General features: G+C 43.4%; 1 protein-coding gene across 3 annotated transcripts in view; it reads right to left on the bottom strand.

The window, feature by feature from the left end:
• TNS3 (tensin 3) overlaps positions 1-22,309 on the bottom strand; it is a 255,650-nt gene that overhangs the window by 60,486 nt on the left and 172,855 nt on the right. For all 3 annotated transcript variants that reach the window (XM_088445714.1, XM_088445715.1, XM_088445716.1), the window contains 3 exons: positions 19,449-19,615; positions 10,736-10,859; positions 5,980-6,063 (listed from right to left, as the gene is read on the bottom strand). In XM_088445714.1, the coding sequence (XP_088301840.1) occupies positions 5,980-6,063; positions 10,736-10,859; positions 19,449-19,615 (375 nt within the window). The remainder of the gene's footprint in view (positions 1-5,979; positions 6,064-10,735; positions 10,860-19,448; positions 19,616-22,309) is intronic.

Genomic DNA, 22,309 nt, shown 5'->3' with positions numbered 1-22,309 from the left:
AAGAGATATATATCATACATTAAGATCAACAGTCACTCTTTCCTGTGCGGTTTTCCGTTCCCTGTTTCTATGTAAATTCTTGAAGAATCAATGTCCAATATTAATCAGTTGGATGATCACATTAAATTTACTTGGAACATACAGAGCTGTGAGATACATTATCTAGATGTCTTGGTCTCTAAGGTTGGGAGTGAACTACACACTTCAATATTTAAAAAACCCACTGACAGGAACAACCTTTTAAGGGCTGACAGTTTCCACCCGTTGAGCCTCAAACAGGGTTTGCCGTTCTCACAACTTTTGAGAGTACATAGCATTACGGACAACCCAGACACCGCCTCTATTGAAATGGGCAATATGATTAAGCAATTTGTGGAAAGGTGGTATCATACACAAGAACTGTTGAACATTAAAAAGAAAGTATTGGCTATTCCTAGAACCACTACCTTATCAACCACACAAAAGAGCCAGAGAGAGAATTCCATTACCTGGGTTAATAAATTTAACCCTTTAAGCCATCAGATTATCAGATCAGTTAAAAATCTGTGGCACATTGTGTCGGAAGACCCGTCCTTACCGGCATTGAGAGATACCACTGTTATGCCCTGCTATCGAAGACCGAGAAACATTAAGGACTGGGTATTCAAAAATGATGTATCTGGTATGGGAAATGTGCCAACCCCTCACTTTTTGAGTAAAAAACCTGGATGCTACAGATGCATCAACTGCACGACCTGTGGATATCTAGAAGTTGGAAATTCGTTTACACATCCCCATTCAGGCAAACGTTATTCCATTCGTCATGTTCTCACATGCACTTCTCGGTTCGTTATTTATTTAATTCGATGTCCTTGTGGCTTACTTTATGTGGGAAAAACCTCTCGCCAGTTCAAGGAGAGGATGGCCCTTCACCGCTCCGCGATTAGAGCAGCACTTGACGGCAAAGAACAGGACCAACCGGTGGTCCGTCACTTTAGAGAATGCGGTCATGGACTTGCCACCCTCAAATATAAGCTAATTGATTGCGTTCCTGCTTCCATCGGAAGTGGCGACAGGAATAAAGCTCTGTTACGTCTAAAGGCCAAATGGATTCACACTTTGAACACTGTGACTCCCTTCGGTCTCAATGAATCTCTCTCATTAACTTGTTGTTTGTGATAATATGTTGTGCATGCCCAGGTAGTAGAAGAAGCACGGGTTGCTCAGGTGCCTTACTATAGTCATTGATATGTTCATATATTGACATTTTGTTGGCAGATTGCGTATATTGCCTCATTGATGATCTTATTGATCCTCTTAATACACATAGCCTTAGAATTTTTGTTCCTTTATTTTCTTCTCCATAGATATGTTCCTTGGTTAGGAGCCATAGCTTCACCCTCACATAGCTTCCCTGTGTGTGGGGACAGAGTATCGGATTCCTGGCTTTGGTCCAGGTAGGGTACATTCTTTATTCCTTCAGTGTCTATATTGATTCATACTATTTATAGTACTGATATTTATGTATGTGATGATTTGTGTTTTTTGTTTATGTTGATGTGTATCCGCTGGCTGCTCTGTTATGATCCGCGCAGCTAGAGATAACACACTGTATTGTTTACTTGGTTGTCATGGGCGGCCCCCGGCTACTCCAGACAATCACCAGAGGGCGCCGTTGTGCGCCTGACGTCACTGGGTCCGGCGACGGCAGCGTGCAACCTTGTGAGCTGGTGGTGGGAGTTAACATGGGTGCTATTTAAGGTAAGAAGTTTGTTTGTTTTGTTATGCCTGATGACTGTTTGTTATTAAAACCGAAACGTTGCTGTAGCATCACCTCTTTCATTATTGTACAAGTCCCGGAGTGCCATCCCTTGCTTGACCCTATCACATTTTTTGGTTGGAGCACCTGGGCCTGCTGTTCTCATGGTATGGTGAGTGCCGTATATATGCGGTTGTTGTGTATGTGTGTGGTTGTGTGTGTGTATATATATATATATATATATATATATACATATACATACATACACACACACACACACATGCATGCACATATACAGATGTGTCCTCACACATCAAGCCTCAATACGATATAAAAGTGTTGCATATGAAATGAAACAGTCTCCTGGTGCATTCTAGTCACATCGCATTGCGACTAAAGGTGCCTACACACATAGCGATGTGCTCATGATCAGCCGATGTGTACGATTTCCCTTGAAACTCTCCCCGGCAGCTCTGCACCCGATCTGCACATGATTTGCATACGATTTTGGTGTCCAATCTTCCTACGATTTCTCCTGCATCCAGACTTTACAGTGCATTGCGTCCTATATTGTCAGATCTGCCCTACAGCACGGCAGATCTGACGATGCGATGTGCGACCAACGGGGACACGCATCGCATTGTGATCGTGAGTGGGGACTCACGATTTGGGCATATTTTACACGATCTGTCATTGGCCATATCGGGTAAAATATTGCCATGTGTGTGGGCAGCTTAAGACACATTTCCAGAAAAAAAAATGCAAAAAAGACGCTTGGCGCTAGCAGTATAAGTGTTTTTTTCTTATGACTGCATGTGAGCAAGAGGCATGCCCCTACTCATCTCTAATATAAAGGACAGTTATGATCTGTATGATGTAACCTGCATAATGTGGAGCAGATAACCTGGGTCTCTATGAGACAGGATTTTGTTTTTGGATGAAAGAGCCAATACAATGGATAAATGGCAAATTGATAAATTTAGAAGTACCTTACAAAATGTAGTAGTACAAATAGACAAACAGTATGTCTAACCAATAAATTCTAATTGTTTAGATCAGCATCTGACGGGTTCTGGTAAAAAGATCTGCAAAGTATAAGTTCCTATAAGTCAGATGCTTCTGGAGCAGTGATGTAGCCAGGACTGCAGATGACTGGAGGGAGCCACAGAGCTAAGGTAGGCAAGATTGGAGCATAGCATGCATGAGGTAAGTTAACGTACTTGTGTATGTGGGGGGATGATGAGAGTACAGTACAAAACAGAGAGACCCCATGGGGTGGGGGAGAATGGACAATACAAAATGAAGATGGGGGAGGGGTGGCATCTCAATATAAGACACACAGACGGGGGTGAGGTTACAATACAAAATCTAGAAATGGGGGTGTACACTACAGGACATACAGATGAGGGGAGGGCACAATACAGGACGTACAATTATTTTTTGGGGAGTTATATAGAACAAAATACAGAACAAACAGATAAAGTGGGGAAAGCACAATAGAGGATATACAGATCAAGGTAAGAACAGAACATACAGTTTAGGGGGCATCAAACAGGACATACAGATCATGGGCAGATCTGATGGGCCTTATACGGGACACATGGGAACAACCAGGGACAAGTACACAAATTAGATAAGTGACTGTCACCACTTAATCCAACAGCAGGGATTCCAAAGATTAGCACTGAGGTAAAATAAAAAGTCCCGGCTGTTGGATGAAGCCTGGTCATCATAAAGCCATCATTCTTACTTGGGTCTCATCCACTGTTAATCACCAACTGGTTTCATAATTTTCCTGGCAGTGTAAAAGAATAAAAATCACAATGCCCCTGTCTACCATTTTAGTGACAGATATTCAATACATGGAGCATCTAAGTGACCATCATACAATACAGGTAGCAAACTAATGACCACCAGACAATACAAAAAGCTTCACAGTGATCTCCAGACAGTCTAGTGAGCATAGTACAATGGGTTGTTAAAATGGGAGGCAGCATGAACTGTACTTAAGAAAATGAAGAAATATGTTATCTCATCTGACAGTTTACAAACCACAATAATCACTACTACACTAGCTATTATATATTTCAACATGGGCAAAAATAAAGACTCAAAACTGGTAATACAAAGCAAGCCTAATACGAATTACATTTGGCCACTAGGTTATTTCAGTTTACATCATAGACAAATTGGCAGTGTTATCTAGATAGATGGCAGTTCCCTTTCCACAGTAAAAAGCATGCATATAAAAAAATATGAAAAAAACTGTATGTAACTACATATTCAAAAAAGTATTTCAAAATACCAGTGTAATTTTATAAATAAATATGATTGCTTTAAAATAGTTTTAAACTTATCCCAAGCTGTTTTTACTCTCCTTATAACTCTGATTGGGAGAGCAAAGCAGTGTGATATTAGTTACTAATTGTTTTTTTATTTTCACCAATGGTGGTGCTGCATGTGAAAGGCAGCTGCTGTGAAGCTGGTGGCCTTGAAAATGGAGAGTGGTCCGAAATGCCGACATACATGCTGACATAAAAACCTATGTGGTGGTGGTGATGTACACAGTGGTATGAATAACAAAAGCCCGCTATTTTTGACTTAGAGAATTTTTTAAAGGTAAAAAATTATTAAAGTGAGTACATTTCAAGGCGTGGGTTAGTAGGCAATGGAGTAGGTCCTCATCAGCCTTTGTGATCCTGTTTAATGATCCTGCTGCCCATTTAGACTTCCCACCTGGTCAGTCTTATTGAAGATACTTACCTGAGGGTCCGATGCCGTGTTCGATGTCCTGGGGCCATCTCCACTCTTTTCTGTATGGTCGGTGCTTGTGCCGTGGCCTCCTGTCGCTGTGTGCCCTGCTGCCTTTCTTCATGCGATCTGGAAGCCTGTCTATGTGCACTGTCTCCAGGTTGTCTACGGTGGCTGTGGGGTGGCTTGGTCATCTCTCTCCACTGAATGTCATTGCCTGGTCTCTGCTCTCCTCCGGTTGCTGTGGCTGTGCCAGAATCTCCTGCTTACTGCAATCCTGAAGGTGGGGTCTACGCTTCCAGGCCTTTTGCCTGCTGTCTCCGGGACTTTTGCTTACGAGTATTTTCATCTATGAGTTGTGATTCGGGAGACGGTCTGGCTCTCCTAGGGTCCATGGAGCATATCCTTGTAGCCATCCTGGCATCAGGGTGGAGCTGCATGATTATCTACCTTTGGCTGCTCGGATCTGTGTCCCTCTGTGGTCCGCTTGGATGATAAGTCTGAGGGAGTAGAGAATGTCCCTGTACAAATCCTAGATTTATGTTGGGTGTCTGCTAATTTTCCTATGTCATCTTCTCCTTTGTTTGCTACTTCAGAAGCCTACTGTGTTTTTTTCGAAGATTTTTTTCTTAAGCTCTCCTTGGATAATATTTCCTGTGACAACTATGCACTGTGATGCTCCTGCACTTGCTCTTCGCCCTTCCGGAATTAAGGGTTCAGTTGTCTTCGGCAGTCAGGGTACTATGGTCTTCCCAGATTTCTGTGCTGTAATCCATTTTTTCCTACTTGGTTACCTGGAACGCTCTAGTGTTGCTGGTCCTGTAGGCCTTGAGATGGTCTGATCCACCTTGATTGTTCCTGTTGAATTTGTGCACTTACTTGGCCATAATTTAAAATGATATTGTTTTCCCTGTGCACACAGCATCATTTCACACTTCCGTTGGCAGCATGGTAGGCTAGACAGCCAATGCTGTATCAGGGGCAGAAAAGCAGGTTTCCAGCTAAAGAAGGAGCTCTGTGACATCAGCCAGGAGGAGGGAGGATATCTGTGACTGTCACGTCACTGGATTTAGTCTAGGTCTCTCAGATCCTAACGGATTGAATTCCGTGGGTATCGGGAGCACACATAGCGGCGACATTGAAAATTGAGTGCAAGATCCACAATTTTTTTGTGCGCAAAATCTCGCCCCCAACTGAATATACTCTATAGCCTAGTGACATGGGGTCATATTTATAATAAAACAGCAGATCCTTTAAGTCCTGTAAATTGTGAGGTGGGGCCTCCATGGCTTGTCCATTTCCACATATTTCAATGTAGGTTTGTCATAATTTTGTAGTAGATATTCTCAGACAAGTATTTGTCATTCTCAAACTTACTGATTTAGAAGACAAAACTAAAAACATTCTTATTGTTTCACTTACGACAACAGTAACCACAATCTTATGTTTGCTAAAAAAAAAAGCACATAAACAAAGTAACATTTTCTTACCTTGCCCTGTTTTATACACATCAGTAGAATTACAGAACTGATGCTCTGCCTCAAACATCTGAGTATAATTCGGAGGTGTGCGCACTGAAATATATAGAAAATAAACAATAGTGATAATAAGAGATATGGTAAGAACTTACCCTTGTTATCTCTATTTCTACGAAGTCCATAGGGTTCCACAGGATACCTTGGGGTATAGGCGATGCGGCAGCAGCATCGGGCACCACAGAGTTAAAACTTTAGCCTCCCAGGATGCACTGGGGTCCCTCCTCTATACCCCGCCCCCCAGCCAGGGCCATCAGTTTTGTAACAAGCCATAGGCCGGAGGAGGAGAACAAAGAGAGAGAAGAAAGTCTGGAACACAGAAGTATCACATTCTCACTAGTAGGAGACGGAAAAACCGGTGACCAGATTAAAGCCCATCTGCAGTACAGGTGCGACAGGGCGGGAGTCCTGTGGAACCCTATGGACTTCGTAGAAATAGAGATAACAAGGGTAAGTTCTTACCATATCTCTTTATTTTCTACTTTAGGGTCCATAGGGTATCCACAGGATACCTTGGGGATGTCTCAAAGCAGTATCCTTTTAAGGGAGGGGACGTTCCTGTGCTGGAAGGAGAATCTGCCGCCCGAAGGAAGCATCCTGAGAGACGAAGGCATGAAATGCATAATACCTGATTAAGGAATGGACAGAAGACCACGTGGCTGCCTTGCAAAGCTGAACAGCTGAGGCACCACGGCGAACTGCCCACGAAGGACCCACAGACCTAGAAAAGTGAGGATTAAGAGAGGTTGGTCTAAGAAGGCCCTTATGAATGTAAGCCTGAGAAATGGCCATGCGAATCAATCCTGCCAAAAGTTTAATGGCAGGTCGACCTTTCTAAAGGAAACTATAGAGGACAAAAAGGGAGTCAGATTTCCTAAAGGAACTGGTACGATCAACATAAATCATTAGAGTACGTACCACATCCAAAGAGGGCTCACCAGCAGAGTGGACTGGGGAATTAAAGGCCGGTACTAGGATTTCCAAATTAAATGTGGAAACTAAATACCAACTTAGGTTGAAAAAAAGGGCGAGTGCAAAGCCCCGCCCTGTCTTTATGAAAAAATCAGAAAGGGAGGACTTGAGAGAACCCCCAAATCTGACACCCTTCTGGCGAAGTAATGGACAGAAGAAACACAGTCTTAGCTGAAAGCCATTTGAAAGCCACTGAGCCCAGAGGTTTCAATGGCGGTCCTTGGAGAGCCCCCAGGACCACAGCCAAATCCCAAGGAGCCACTGGCGGGACGAAGGGAGCCTGAATACAAAGTACATCTTGCATAAAGGTGTGGACATTAGGAATTGTAGCGATCCTATGCTGAAAACTAGACTGACAGGGCAGAAAGTTGCACCTTCAGTGAAGCAAGGCGAAGACCGTGATCTAAGCCCGTTTGTAGGAAAGCCAAAACCCTGGATATCCTAAGGACCTGAGGATCAGAACCTCTAGGACGACACCATTCAAAGAAAGTATGCCTCACCCGGTGGTAAATCCCTGCAGAAGGTTTCCGAGCTATGAGCATGGTGCTAACAGAGCTGGAAAAACCCCTGGACCTTAAGAGGGCTGACTTAACAGCCATGTGGTCAAAGCCAGATGACCGAGGTCCGGGTGCTGGAAAGGACCCTGAGACAACAGGTCCGGATGCAGAGGCAACAATATCAGGGTGTCGACTGAGAGACCCCAAACTTCTGAGAACCAGTGCCATCTGGAGCTATGAGCAGAAGCGTGTCGCCTTCTTGCTTGAATTTGCGAATAATTCAAGGAAGAAGGGAAAAAACGGAGGGAACAGATATGCAAACCTGAAGATGCACCTGACCAACAGAGCGTCCACCAGAAGAGCCCCTCCGTCTTTTGTGATTGAACTGTACACAGACAGCTTGTTGTTGTGTCGGGAGGACATGAGGTCTATTTCTGAAAGCCCCATTTGTTCACCAGTTGGTGAAATACTTCCTGGTGAAGAGATCATTCCCCTGGATGCACGTCTTGACGGCCGAGAAAGTCTGCATCCCAGTTGAGGCCTCCTGGCATGAACATTGCCGAATTATGGCAGGGAGGTTGGCCTCTGCCCAAGCTAGAATGCGGGACACTTCTGTCAGAACTGCCCGACTTCGGTTTCCTCCTGGGCGGTCTATGTAAGCCACCGTGATGGCGATGTCTGACTGTACCTGCACGGAACATCCGTGGAGGACTTGTGTTACCTGCTGGAGAATTTTGAATACTGGCCGAAGTTCCAAGAGATTTATTGGAAATAGACTCTGTTGGTGTCCACCGTCCCTGAACGAAGTGTGGACCCGTCACTGCTTCCCAGCCCTGGAGACTGGCGCACGTCATTAGAAGGACCCAGTCCGCAATTGACAAGGGGGGCACCCTGTTTTGGTGAGTGGTTAGTAGCCACCAGGCTAGAGACAGACGGACCTCTGGGGAAAGCACAATTGTCTGTGTTTTTAACCGATTGGGCAACCCATTCTATCTGTTGAGGATTAGCTGCTGTAGTCTGGAGTGGAACTGGGCATATTCCATCATGTCGAACATCGACACCATGGAGCCCATTGCTGAGTGCACAGACCCTTGTCGGCTGCGAAGGCAATTTCTGTAATGCAGAGATATTGTCCTTTGTCACAAAGATCCCCTGGTGTTGATAGACTAACAGGACTCCGAAATGGAGCATCCTCAGTGAGGGACCCAGGGAGGACTTCTCTCAGTTTATCAGCTAGCCATAATTGTGCAGCACAGATATTGCTAGGTGCAGATGGCACTGAAGAATTTCTGGAGACCTTGCTAACAACAGGAAGAAAGTCCAGATAGGACAACAGGCGGACCCACTGCATTTGAAGGTGGGCTGCCATAACCACCATGAGTTTGGAAAATACTCGAGGCGCAGTGGCCAGAGTAAAGGGCAGTGCCTGAAACAGGAAATGGCGGCTTAGCATCCCAAACCTGAGGAATTGCTGTTGCGCCAAGATAATAGGTATATGAAGGTAGGCTTCATAATTATCCAAAGACACCATGAAAATCCTAGGTCCCATTGCCAATATAATGGAACGTAGGGTCTGTATCCTGAACCGAAGAACCTCAAAGACTTGTTTAGGCACCTGAGGTTTTGGCCGGTAAAAACCCATTGGGTTTGTGTACCAGAAAGAGAATCAAGTAATATCCCGTTCCCTGTTGGGATAACGGAAAAGGCACTGTAACTCCAGCCCGGAGCATAGAGTGCAGTTTTTCTGGAGTTCCATGGCCTTGACAGATGGAAGACCTGTAGTGAAAAACCGTCTGGGAGGCCTTCGCCGAAACGAGAGGGCGTACCCCAGAGAGACCACTTCTCTGACCCAAGTGTCCACGGTAGTCAGATACCAGCACTGGGCGAACTGAAGAAGCCGGCCTCCCACTTTGGGGTCCCCCAAGGGGAGGCCTTAGGCTGAAGGCTTATCGTCCGACCTGGGAGTAGGACGTCTTGTGCTCTAAGCCTGCTTGACTGCATTTTGGACTTACCCTGGGCCCCAGAGGCCCGAAAGGACGAAGCGCCAGACCCTGATGGGATCGGAGCCGATGGCAGACACGCAGACTTAGCTGCTGCCAGAGTCGCCACATTGTTGTCCAAATCAGAGCCAAAAAGGACCTGTGCATTAAAGGGCAAGCATTCCAAATCCTCTTCGGAATCTGCATCCGCTTTCCAAGAGCGCAACCCTAGGGTGCGGCGAACTGCCACGGCTGGCGAGGAAAAACAGGGATAGAAGATATGGCTGACAGTCAGAAGTGAAAGTACAGGCAGACAGCGCTAGCATTAAGTCACATACAATGCAGAAATAACTTCCTGCACTACCAGCGCTGAGATCAACTACACAGACACAGAGCCTGGTAGGAAACAGCGCAGCATACACTGACCTTAACGTTGTTTGAAGAGGAGGTATGCAGGGGGACCCGGACCACACAGCCACCAGCATCAGCGTTCAGCAGCGCTTGCACATTATTCATAAAATGGCCGCCGAGGAGCAGAGAGGAGGCGGGCACCGGGGGAGGAACGCTGAACACAGCCCGCCAGACCGCTGTGGAGAGGCACTGTGCAGCGGGAGAGGCGCCGGCTGTAAACAGGGAAGGCGCGCTCCCCTGGCATGCATTTAACCCCAGGGACGCCGGACGTTTTCCGCTCAGTCGCGGCCAGCTGTCCCTGGGGCTTGTGGAAGCGCAGGTTAATACCTGGTTCCACTCACAAGCCAGTCCCCAGGGAGCCCCCTGCCTGGGGACTGAGGACTGAGGACTGTGTCTTCCGGCGGGTACCCTCCGCGGGACCCGCCGCTTACCTGGTCCCCTTAGATCCGGCCACAGTCCGGGTGGTCCGGAGTCACCGCTAGCCGTGACCCCAGACCCCCACCAGCATCCCCGGATGTCTGTACAGACTGTCCATGCTGTACAGCTCTAGATGTGCAGCCACAGCTGCTTTTGGAAGTCTTCAGGGGCTGTAACAGCCCCACTCTGCTACATGTGCTCCGACTCCTGGCCAGGCACCGAAAAAACTGATGGCCTTGGCTGGGGGGCGGGGTATAGAGGAGGGACCCCAGTGCATCCTGGGAGGCTAAAGTTTTAACTCTGTGGTGCCCGATGCTGCTGCAGCATTGCCTATACCCCAAGTTATCCTGTGGATATCCTATGGACCCTAAAGTAGAAATATTTTTTACTTCTAAATTCTTTGGATACAGGTACTATTGCTAACTTTATGCTCACCATAAGGTGTTTCCGGTGAAATAGGAAAAGCTGGAGTAGGTGGAACAACTTCATTCCCATTTTTTGCACAGCTGAAGGGGTTATCTACTTCATCAAAATTCCCCAGGTAACTGGAAAATGTCTCCTGTAAAAAAAACAAAAGCAAAAAATCTTCACTAGAGTTAATGCTAGAGACATATTTTGATGGTTATAAAAATATCTCACACCCACAGTAGGGCAAAGTGCACACCACCAGTAAACACAGGTCTATGGTAAGATGATATTTAGGCTTGCCAACATTTAAAGGAAATGTAAATTTGCATGCATTATGCTAGGTAGAATAACTTTAACTCCATTTTAAAGAGCTTAATAAGCACAAAATATAATGTACTGTATAAAAGGAAAAACTGTTCAACTTTGTACTATATTCATTAGTGTTGTGCTATGCTTCTTCTCATTTTAGGTGACTGACATGCTAAAACATTATGAAAAAATGTATATGTCTGCGCTTATATCCACTAATTAATGAAATACTCCAGAGCTGTCAATCACAATTTAATTAGCAACAAAATACAATAGCATACATACAAAAGAACTGCAGTTCCTAGGATAATACATACAGAGTTAATTCAACAATCAGTGCACTAAAATAGGCTGAAATAAATATCCATTTTATTAGATAGTCCCGACTGGAAACAAATTTCCTTCAAGAAATGACTGGCAAACAATAATTTAATGTCCTGCCGATTTGGGATAAAGATGCATATATCCTCTCCTGATTAAAGACAACACACTCCGTATAGGTGAATATGCGTCAATAACCCTTCCCCATGTCCAGGGAATGATAGCCGACAAAGTGGGACTTGATTACAAATGTCAGTCACCGCTCCTCTGTGCAGTAACGATAAGGAAATCCCGGAATCCTGGCTAGCAATGAACACTTGACTTGCAGTATAGCACAGTGCAACTCCTGTTATGGCAGAGTAAACACCGACACAGCGCGGTCAGCCTCCGGCAATGTTCAGCCCACTGATGTCTCCACGCACTCAATTGACGCTCGCTGTGATGTTCTCCAACAGGGGATCCGGATATCTATGCTGCTGATTAGCTGTATGCGGATATTGCAGGGTGAGCTGTGGCGAAGTGAAAAATATAGCAGCTAAATGAAGGAATTCACTAGACAGCCTCAATACATCCCAGGACCACTGCAGAATCTAGTTGCTTCCCTTGAAACGTTTCTCCCCTCTCACAGGGGTTTTATCAAAAGGTAATAGGATATATCCGCATACAGCTAATCAGCGGCATAGATATCCGGATCCCCTGTTGGAGAACATCATGGCGAGCGGCAATTGAGTGCGTGGAGACATCAGTGGGCTGAACATTGAGGGATGCTGACCGCGCTGGGTCGGTGTTTATTCTGCCATCACAGCGCGTGGAGATATCAGCAGGCTGAACACTTCCAGAGGCTGAACGCGCTGTGTTATTGTCCACCCTGCCACCACAGGAGCTGCACTGTGTTATACTGCAAGTCTTTGCTAGCCAGGATTCTGGGATTTCCTTATTGTTACTACACAGAGGATTGGTGAGTGACATTTTTAATCAAGTCCCACTTTGTCGGCTATCATTCCCTGGACATGGGGAAGGGTTATTAGCTCATATTCACCTATACGGAGTGTGTGGTCTTTTATCAGGAGAGGATATATGCATCTTTATCCCAAATCGGCAGGATATTAAATTATTGTTTGCCAGTCATTTCTTGAAGGAATTTTGTTTCCAGTCAGGACTATCTAATCCAAAGGATATTTATTTCAGCCTATTTTAGTGCACTGATTGATAAATTTTTTCAATGTTGAATTAACTCTGTATCTATTATCCTAGGAACTGCAGTTCTTTTTTATGTATGTTTTTGTATTGTATATTGTTGCTACTTATATTGTGATTGGCAGCTCTGGAGTATTTCATTAATTAGTGGATATAAGCGCAGACATATACATTTTTTAATTTTGGCTTTTTGAGGGGTTCCTTGGCAGTATCCCTTATATGTCAGCTGCTAGTAATCCGCTTATGATCCTGTTTTATTATTTCTTTAAACATTATGATTAATTCACCTTTAAATAATGATGCTACAGCAAACATGCATGTATGTTCATGTTGTTATGTTACTGTAAAGCCCTTATGATTGGGGCAAAGTTTATCTACAGTCAGCTATCAACAAGTTTGTTATATGGAATATTCTTTATTTATTGAAGAATTATTTTCCAGGTTCACATACAACAACGTTTAAAAAACACAGGGAAATTACACTACCAGAGCAACAATAACAGTAAATTATAAGAAAAAAAAGTTACTGGTATGAAAAAGCTATGGAAAAACGAATATATACATACAAATTCTACAACTACAACTTCTGACATATGGCAGCAGCCATATGTAGAAAAACAATGTACGGCCCCATTGAATGAGACCAATGAACACAATTTACATCAGGGGTGGCAAAAACGTTGATTGTCCGGGAGCAGCAAGCAGCAGCCAATAAGAGTCAGGCAGATTCTTACTGGCTGCTGCACCCAGGGCTGGCGCAATGTACTTAGCTGTCCCTGCGCCAGGCTGAAGAGGCGCCGCAGCCTACTTCATTTGTCGGGCACCCGCTGAGATTTTACCACCAGTGGATGCTCCGGCAGCTACTTCCCTGCAGCGGCAGTCGGAAGCTGGAGCTCACTCCTGAGCTCCGCCTTCCGACTCCCGTAGTGGGTGAAAGGAGAGACGTCATGACGTCTCTCCCATAGTGCTCAGTGCGAGCAGCAGTATAACAGCACTATGGGCACTACTACAATGGGCACTGGATAAGGAGCACTACTACTGGGGGCATTCCATAAGGGGCACTACTACTGGGGCATTGTATAAGGGACTACTGGAGGCATTACATAAGGAGCACTACTACTGTGAGCATTATGTGTATAAGGGGCACTACTTTGGGCATTGTGTATAATGGGCACTACTGTGTGTCGTAACGTGAATAATAGACACTACTATGTGGTGTAATGTGAATCGGGGCACTATGTGCGGTGTAATGTGAATCGGGGCACTATGTGCGGTGTAATGTGAATAAGATTGTGTGGCGTAATTTGAATTGGAGGTACTATATGTGATTTCGGGAGGACAGACCCCACGCCCCTTGCTGAGATGTCACGCCCCCTTTTCAGGGCTCAGTAGATCACAAAAGGTTTTTAGCTTTATAAGAAGATCACAGAGGACCTGATTCACTACGGATCGCAATATTGCGTACGCACGCATTTCAACTGTAATAACAAGCCAAAACACTGCGATCACAATGCAAACTCAGCACCACATAAAGAAACCCACTTTATCATACGCACATCTGTAATGTTTAGCTGAATAGCAAAACCGTCGGTAGAATAAAGTACCATCGGGCCCATACACACCGTTGCACAAGCCCTGACCATACTCAGAAATTGCTAACAGACAAACACGCTATGAGACCTCACACTGTGTATGGCTTTGCAGTGACTAATTTATGCACGCTCCTGAAATGGCGTGCAAACGCAATGCGTTCGGCCAACCACCCCCGTCACCACCCACAAACTACACTTTCTGTCAATCCCTCTGCAATGGGTCTAAATAGCCTCTGCGATCGATGTGGCCGGCTCGCGCACCGTGATGCGTACAACGCAACATTGCATCTATATTAGCAACTGCGATCCAAGCTGAATCAGACTCAGAGTCCAAAAGTCTGGCCACCCCTGATCTTCATGATCATGGACTCAGGTCCAAAAAAATCATCTACAAAGGCCTAAATGAGAGGGTTATGGAAGCCTCTTCACATACTTTAAAAGATATTATCTTGCAACTTTCAGTGGTATGCTAACATTTACAGAAGACGAGGCCATCAAAACCCCAATCATCTCATCTCTTCTCAGACATCAATCTTCCTCATTAAAATCACTTTCAGTGAGCTCATTTACCCTATCTGCGATAATGCTTCCGGGAATTATCGCATAGCTCCCTTCTCTTGACTTATTATTCCCCTCTGCAGTGACTCCAGATTTCAGGACTCTTCCCCCCTTGAAAGGCCTAATCTCCACTATTTATTTAGAAAATGCTTACACAGACTTTTGTATTGTTGCTATCTTGTCCCAACAAAACTATATAAGATGCACTACACAAACGTGGATAGATGCTGGAGGGAATGCACTCAACTTGGTTACTTTGAGCACATCTGGTGGGACCTCCCTCTCTTAACAATGCTCTTCCTCCCCTCAGCCTTGTTGGCCTCCCATCTTCAAAACAAACTAATCACATAATTTCTGTGATCACCTGCCAGCTGCCTGCCAACTGGAAGTCTCTAAAAACAAGCAGCCTGAAATTCATCCTGCTATTACAGTGTCTGGCAATGCTGCCTCCCACTCTTCCATTCTGCAGATTGTCTCACTCTGTACCATAAAGAAGGGCAAGCAGCACTCTCAGGGATTTACAGTGCATCCGGAAAGTATTCACAACGCTTCACTTTTTCCACATTTTGTTATGTTACAGCCTTATTCCAAAATGGAATAAATTAATTTTTGTCCTCAAAATTCTACACACAATACCCCATAATGACAACATGTAAAAAGTTTTTTTGAGATTTTTGCAAATTTTATTTAAAAAGACGCACTAAGAAAGTATTCATGGCCATTGCTTTGAAGCTCAAAATTGAGCTCAGGTGCATCCTGTTTCCACTGATCATCCTCGAGATGTTCCTACAGCTTAATTGGAGTCCACCTGTGGTAAATTCAGTTGATTGGACATGATTTTGAAAGGCATACACCTGTCTATATAAGGTCCTACACTTGACAATGCATGTCAGAGCACAAACCAAGAATGAAGTCCAAGGAATTGTCTGTAGACCTCCGAGACAGTGTTGTCTCAAGGCACAAATCTGGAGAAGGGTACAGAAAAATATTTGCTGCTTTGAAGGTCCCAATGAGCACAGTGGCCTCCATCATCTGTAAATGGAAGAAATTCGGAACCACCAGGACTCTTCCTAGAGTTGGCAGGCCGTCTAAACTGAGCGATCGGGGGAGAAGGGCCCTAGTCAGGTAGGTGACCAAGAACCCGACGGTCACTCTGTCAGAGCTACAGCATTCCTCTGTGGAGAGAGGAGAACCTTCCAGGAGGACAACCATCTCAGCAGCAATCCACCAATCAGGCCTGTATGGAGCCAGACGGAAGTCACTCCTTAGTAAAAAGCACATGGCAGCCCGCCTGGAGTTTGCCAAAATGTACTAGAAGGACTCTGAGACTATGATGAGACAAAGATTGAACTCTTTGGCATGAATGCCAGGCGTCATGTTTGGCGGAAACCAGGCACCACTCATCACCAGGCCAATACCATCCCTACAGTGAAGCATGGCGGTGTGGGGATGGTTTTCAGTGGCAGGAGCTGGGAGACTAGTCAGGATAGAGGGAAAGATGGATGCAGCAATGTACAGAGACATCCTGGATGAAAACCTGCTCCAGAGTGCTCTTGACCTCAGACTTGTGCGACTGTTCATCTTTCAGCAGGACAACAACCCTAAGCCCACAGCCAAGATATCAAAGGAGTGGCTTCAGGACAACTCTGTGAATGTCCTTGAGTGGCCCAACCATAGCCCAAACTTGAATCCAATTGAACATCTCTGGAGAGATCTGAAAATGGCTGTGCGCCGGCGCTTCCCATCCAACCTGATGGAGCTTGAGAGGTGCTACAAAGAGGAATGGGCGATACTGCCTAAAGATAGGTGTGCCAAGCTTGTGGCATCATATTCAAAAAGACTTGAGGCTGTAATTGCCGCCAAAGGTGCATCAACAAAGTATTGAGCAAAGGTTGTGAATACTTATGTACATGTGATTTCCTAGTTTTTTTTTTTTTTTTTTTTATTAAATTTGCAAAAATCTCAAAAAAAAACTTTACACGTTGTCATTATAGGGTATTGTGTGTAGAATTTTGAGGACAAAAATGAATTTATTCCATTTTGGAATAAGGCTGTAACATAACAAAATGTGGAAAAAGTGAAGTGTTGTTAATACTTTCTGGATGCACTGTATACTTGCAGTCATTAAACTGCTTACATCATGACTGGTGTCAAATTCAAACAGTCCATCCTTTTTAAAACTCCTACTGAGAGTATTGATCCAGCTAGTTTTGACCTTACTATGTGTCTGCTATTTTGGTACCTTCTTCCGCTTTTGACCCTTGTCTATTCCTGATGATTCTTTTGGCTATTCCTCCTGCTTTATACACTCCAGCACCATATACCAGTTCTTGGCCAGTCTGACTACTCTGAAGTTCCATTACCATGAATTCAAATAGACCCAATATTTCTTAAATAAATATGGATTTTAAGGCTTGAATTGCCTTCAGGCAATTTAATTAGATTCAGTTTTATTTGCCCGAAAAAAATATTTGATATTTATGGGCGAATACACACAGGATACATGATAAGTTCATGGATCATACATGTTAACGCTGGCGCCTGAAGAGAAGTAGAGGTGGGGGGAATTACCATAGGTCGGGCTTGTTGGAGGGGCCTGGGTCCTCCGTCTGGGCAACGGCCACAACCTGTATATCAGACATAACAAAGCCCAACCTGCCATGCGGAAGTCCCTATAAGACAACCTGTGCGTTAGAAATTGTGTCTCTATCCCCACTAGTGCCAACCTTAGCTGGTAGAACAGAAATCATACTATCACCAAATATCAGCAATACGTCTGTTATTAAAGAACACGATTTATATTAAGTAACATATTTATGCTTTGCAAGCTATTGTTCCAATCATTGCATTGACTTCTCACTTATACACAATATTATGTGTTTACAATGATCCTTCAGTAAATACACTGAGTAACTAAAAAATATATATTTTTAATAAGGATGGGTCTGTAGCTTGCACATAGGGAGGTGTATGGTGGTACCTACATTACCCAAAGGTACTGCACACCAGGAAGATGATAGCTGAATACAGCAGCCAATCAGGCCTTGAGATTATCAATACAACACTAGGTAAGGGCTACAAACTGACGTCAACCCCAGTCATTAAATGCAATGAGGAAAACAGTCATAATACAGAACATATTCATATAATGCATAAATACAATATATATACCTGGAAATAATGTGGTGTGGAAGTCTGACAAGTACTCTTCTCTGTCGACTATGATAGGGCAGAGATACTGTAGGTGTAGAATTGTGGGGGCAAAGGCCAGCATTATGACTAAGTATAGATGCAAAGGGAGGTATAAATAGTCAGACTGCAGGCTGGTATTATGATGGAGAAAGAGGCTGATACTGCATAATGCGACTACAGGTAGGAATAACTATTGAGTGTTCTTGCTGAAACACTGACGAGGGCAGGGCCGACGCCACCATTCGGCAGCTGCCTAAGGGCACCAACCACTGGAGGGCGCTGCAGCCTGCCTCTGATTCTGTTTTACAAAAAAATATTTTTTTAGCCTAGCCTGGTGGCAGCCACAGAGCATGTCTAGCAGCGCAGCCACCGCTGTCAGTCATCTCACCACTGTCAGTGCACTGGTCATGCCTCCCCGCTGTATCCACCCATGCTGATTATCAGCGCTGTATCACCCCTGTGGCGCCTGCCTCCTTGGCTGCTTCGTCATACCCTTAACTCCTCCTCTGCCTTTCAGAGACGACGAGGAGCAGGGCTGCCTGGCTGAAAAGAGTCAGTCACTGTACACACTACAGTGGTGACCACCTATTCATTGCCGCAGCTGCACCGACAAATTTTGTGTGTGTGTGTGAGAGCTGGAGTTCTCACCGGAGCTCCGGAAGCTAGTGAGATGGCTGAGTCGTCCATGGGAGCTGCTGCGATGCGCAGCACCGCTCCTCCCAGGGAACCTCCCATGGGCCTTTCAGTGCTCAATGACTCATCATCTCTACACTGCACTTTCTGGTTCGGACATCTGTAGGTAAGGCACCTACATATTAAGCAGGGGGCAGGGTAGGATGATGTTTTGCCTAGAGTGCCAAACCTTGCACCAGCCCTGGATGAGGGTCAATGTTGTACACTATGATGGGGAACAAGCTGGTATAATTGGGACACAGGCTGGTATAATGCTGTAGAAAAGACTGGTCTACTGGGATATAAGGAACATTTTGCAGTTATGTATCAGATGCATACTAGTCTACTGTGTTGGACACGTTGTAAAGATCTTAGAGTCCACTTTCTTAGAAAACCCCATGTACATAATGAACTACAGAAAGGATGGTAATGCTGAAAATTGGCAATCATAAGTCAAATCAATTTGATATATATCTAATATTGAAGTAATCACAAGCATCAATACAGCCAGATGCGCTAGCAATATATAGTTGCCATTATTTAAAACGTGTATTAAATCAAGCTTAATCAAGATGTACTGCCTCGCTTTAACACTCTAGGTTTCTTCTGCTGTAAGAATAGAGAGGAGGGTGAATATTCAATGAGAGGTATTTGCACACAAATATTAACAAAACTGCACTGCGCAATAGGGAATCTAATCAGAAGCAGGCTCTGTAGTAGGTGTTGGCTCACAGGGATTACCTTAGCTCAACAGTTTGATTGATAAATATCATACTTTCCACCAAAGAATAACAGTTGTAACATGACATTCTGTTAAATGCAAGCCAATTGAAACAGAGAATGTGCAATAATGTATTCTGCATAAGAAGTTACAAGACAAGGCAATTAAACATGAATACCTCTTTGGACTGGGATTGCCTCATCATTGTGAAAGACCTGGATGTTGCATCTTGCTCTGGAGATTTCTTCCATACGTATCTAGTATACTGAGGATCTGGTGTATCATTATCATACTGGCCAAAACTAAGCTTTCGAGCTCTGGCCAATGATGCATTCACCTGTGAACCTATGAATAGAAACATAAAAGAGTTAGCTTATATAGACATATATAGATGTACAATACTGTTCAAAAGTTTTAGACAGGTGTGGAAAAAATACTGCAAAGTAAGAATGCTTTCAAAAATAGAAGTGTTAATAGTTTATTTTTATCAATTAACAAAATGGAAAGTGAATGAGAAATCTAAATCAAATCAATATTTGGTGTGACCACCCTTCGTCTTCAAAACAGCATCAATTCTTCTAGGTACACTTGCACAAAGTCAGGGATTTTGTAGGATTATATAGTCAGGTGTATGATTAACCAATCATACCAAACAGGTGATAATGATTATCATTTTTATATGTAGGTTGACACACAGTCATTAACTGAGACAGAAACGGCTGTGTAGGATGCTTTAAACTGGATGAGGAACAGCTAAACTCTGCTACAGAGGTGAGGTTGTGGAAGACAGTTTCATGTCACAGGTCATACACCATGGCAAGACTGAGCACAGCAATAAGACACAAGGTAGCTATACAGGTTGAGTCTCCCATATCCAAATATTCCGAAATACGGAATTTTTTTGGCATGACTGAGATAGTGAAACCTTTGCTTTTGATGGATCAATGTACACAAACTTTGTCTAAGGCACACAATTATTAAAAATATTGTATAAAATTACCTTCAGGCTCTGTGTATATGAAACATAAATTAATTTCATTTATGTATACAAACTTTGTTTGAGCCACAGAATTATTGCAAATATTGTATAAAATTACCTTCTGGCTATGTGTATAAGGTTATATATAAAACATAAATGCATTCTGTGTGTATATTTGGGTCCCAGTCCCAAGATATTTCATTATGATATGCAAAATATGGAATGTTCCGTTATCCAAAATACCCCTGGGCCCAAGCATTTTGGATATGGGAGACTCAACCTGTACTGCATCAGCAAGGTCTCTCCCAGGCAAAGATTTCAAAGCAGACTAGGGACTGTGAGGTACTGACAACAGTTATGTAGCTGAATGGGGTTAAGGAGTATGGATTGGACTTCTCCTTGACTTTTCAGGAATGACTGATTGCTTAAAGCAATCAATCCTGCACTTAATAGATGTTGTGGGAGGGCAGTGTAAGTGGACATCCCCTGCACTGCCAAGTTGGTTCGTTTTGAGAGGTGACCGATTTATTTTTTTAAATAGCACACGTATATATTGGTCCATGTTAACTATACTGACTCTAAAAACATGGCTCTAACTTTTAATTAGTATTAGTTTTTTGCTAATTACACAGGTCTGCGATTAAAAAGCTTTTTAACAAATGTATGTGATACTTAGAATAGGAAAAAAATGACATTCGTAAATACACGTTTTGCAGAAAAACGTGTATTTACGAATAAGTAATTTTTTTCATATTCTTTAAAGTCATACATGTATTCTGCCTACATTTATTATAAAACAGTGTCTTAAACTAATTCAGTCACTAGTAAAGAACGTTGCAATTCAGTTCTCGTCATAAAACTTTCCCCCACCCTGTGCCAGATTAAGGTCCACATGGTCCTGGAGCTGAAACTTACAAAGGGCCTAAACCCCTTACTGTCTAAAGGAACATTGCACACACACAACAACTACAACGTGAGCTGGCGAAGGTGGAACCAAATACAATAGATGCAACACAGTTTTGCCCTGTGCCGGCTCATTTTAACCCATGCCTACCACCACGTACGCACACACAGTACACACTACACACACACACAGTACATATACAGTACACACCACTCAAGTGATTTAAAAAATTTTAGGCAATGTCAAGGATCCAAACTACAAAGAAACTGTCAGGGAAATGCTTAATAGTTACAGAAACCTTGGCTGCAATAGGAGTTTAAAGGTACATTTTTGAATTCCCATATTGAGCATTTCCGGAATAATCTCGGAGACATCAGTGAAGAACAGGGTGAACGGTTCCACCAAGACGTTAAAGATGTAGAAAGAAGATACAATGGTCGTTGGGACGTCAGCATGATGGCTGACTACTGCTGGATGATACATAGAGACGACACAGAAAAAGCTTATAAGCGAAAAGCGACAAAACTAAGTTTGAAGACAAAAAAAACCCAAGATATTAACGATTTTTTCAATTTTGTTTGTTTCTATTATTGTTTGATTTTATTGTTATTCTATTATGTAATTAAGACAAAAACACAGTGATATCATCTACACTTCTTCGTATTTCACAATAAATATGTCAAAAACAATTGTTTTTTCTTAAAAATGTATGTAACCCCCTTATAGGTAAATGTGATGTGGTAATTTTTTTAATATACTATTTCTTGATTACACAGGTGTATAATTAAGAATATAAAAGTATTATTAAAAAAGCTTTCAATACCTTAAATTTCGCAGACCTGTGTTATATATGAAGCCATGACATTATAGCTTTTAATGTATATGGTTTACTTGTATGCATTTGATATGACTCTAATGGAAACGACTGAAAAAACCAAAACAGTTTTGTTATGCATGACTGAAAAAAAGCGGAGCAATTATAATATGAGAAGGGATCTATGAGAACATCCCCTGAACATATCACAGGTGAGTGTATAATTCTTGTTTTCTGCCATTGATAAATAAACCTGCTTTTTGAATGTAGTGCCAATCTTCTTTGTCCTCTCGAACATTTAGAGAATTTGTGTCAAAGCTCCAGAAAGTTGTATAATCAGCA

This window comes from Taudactylus pleione, unplaced genomic scaffold (assembly GCF_031769625.1).
Source record: "Taudactylus pleione unplaced genomic scaffold, aTauple2 ptg000386l, whole genome shotgun sequence".
In the NCBI taxonomy this organism is placed as follows: domain Eukaryota; kingdom Metazoa; phylum Chordata; class Amphibia; order Anura; family Myobatrachidae; genus Taudactylus; species Taudactylus pleione.
Note: the sequence above shows the minus strand (reverse complement) of the source record. Positions and strands in the feature narration are given on the sequence as shown.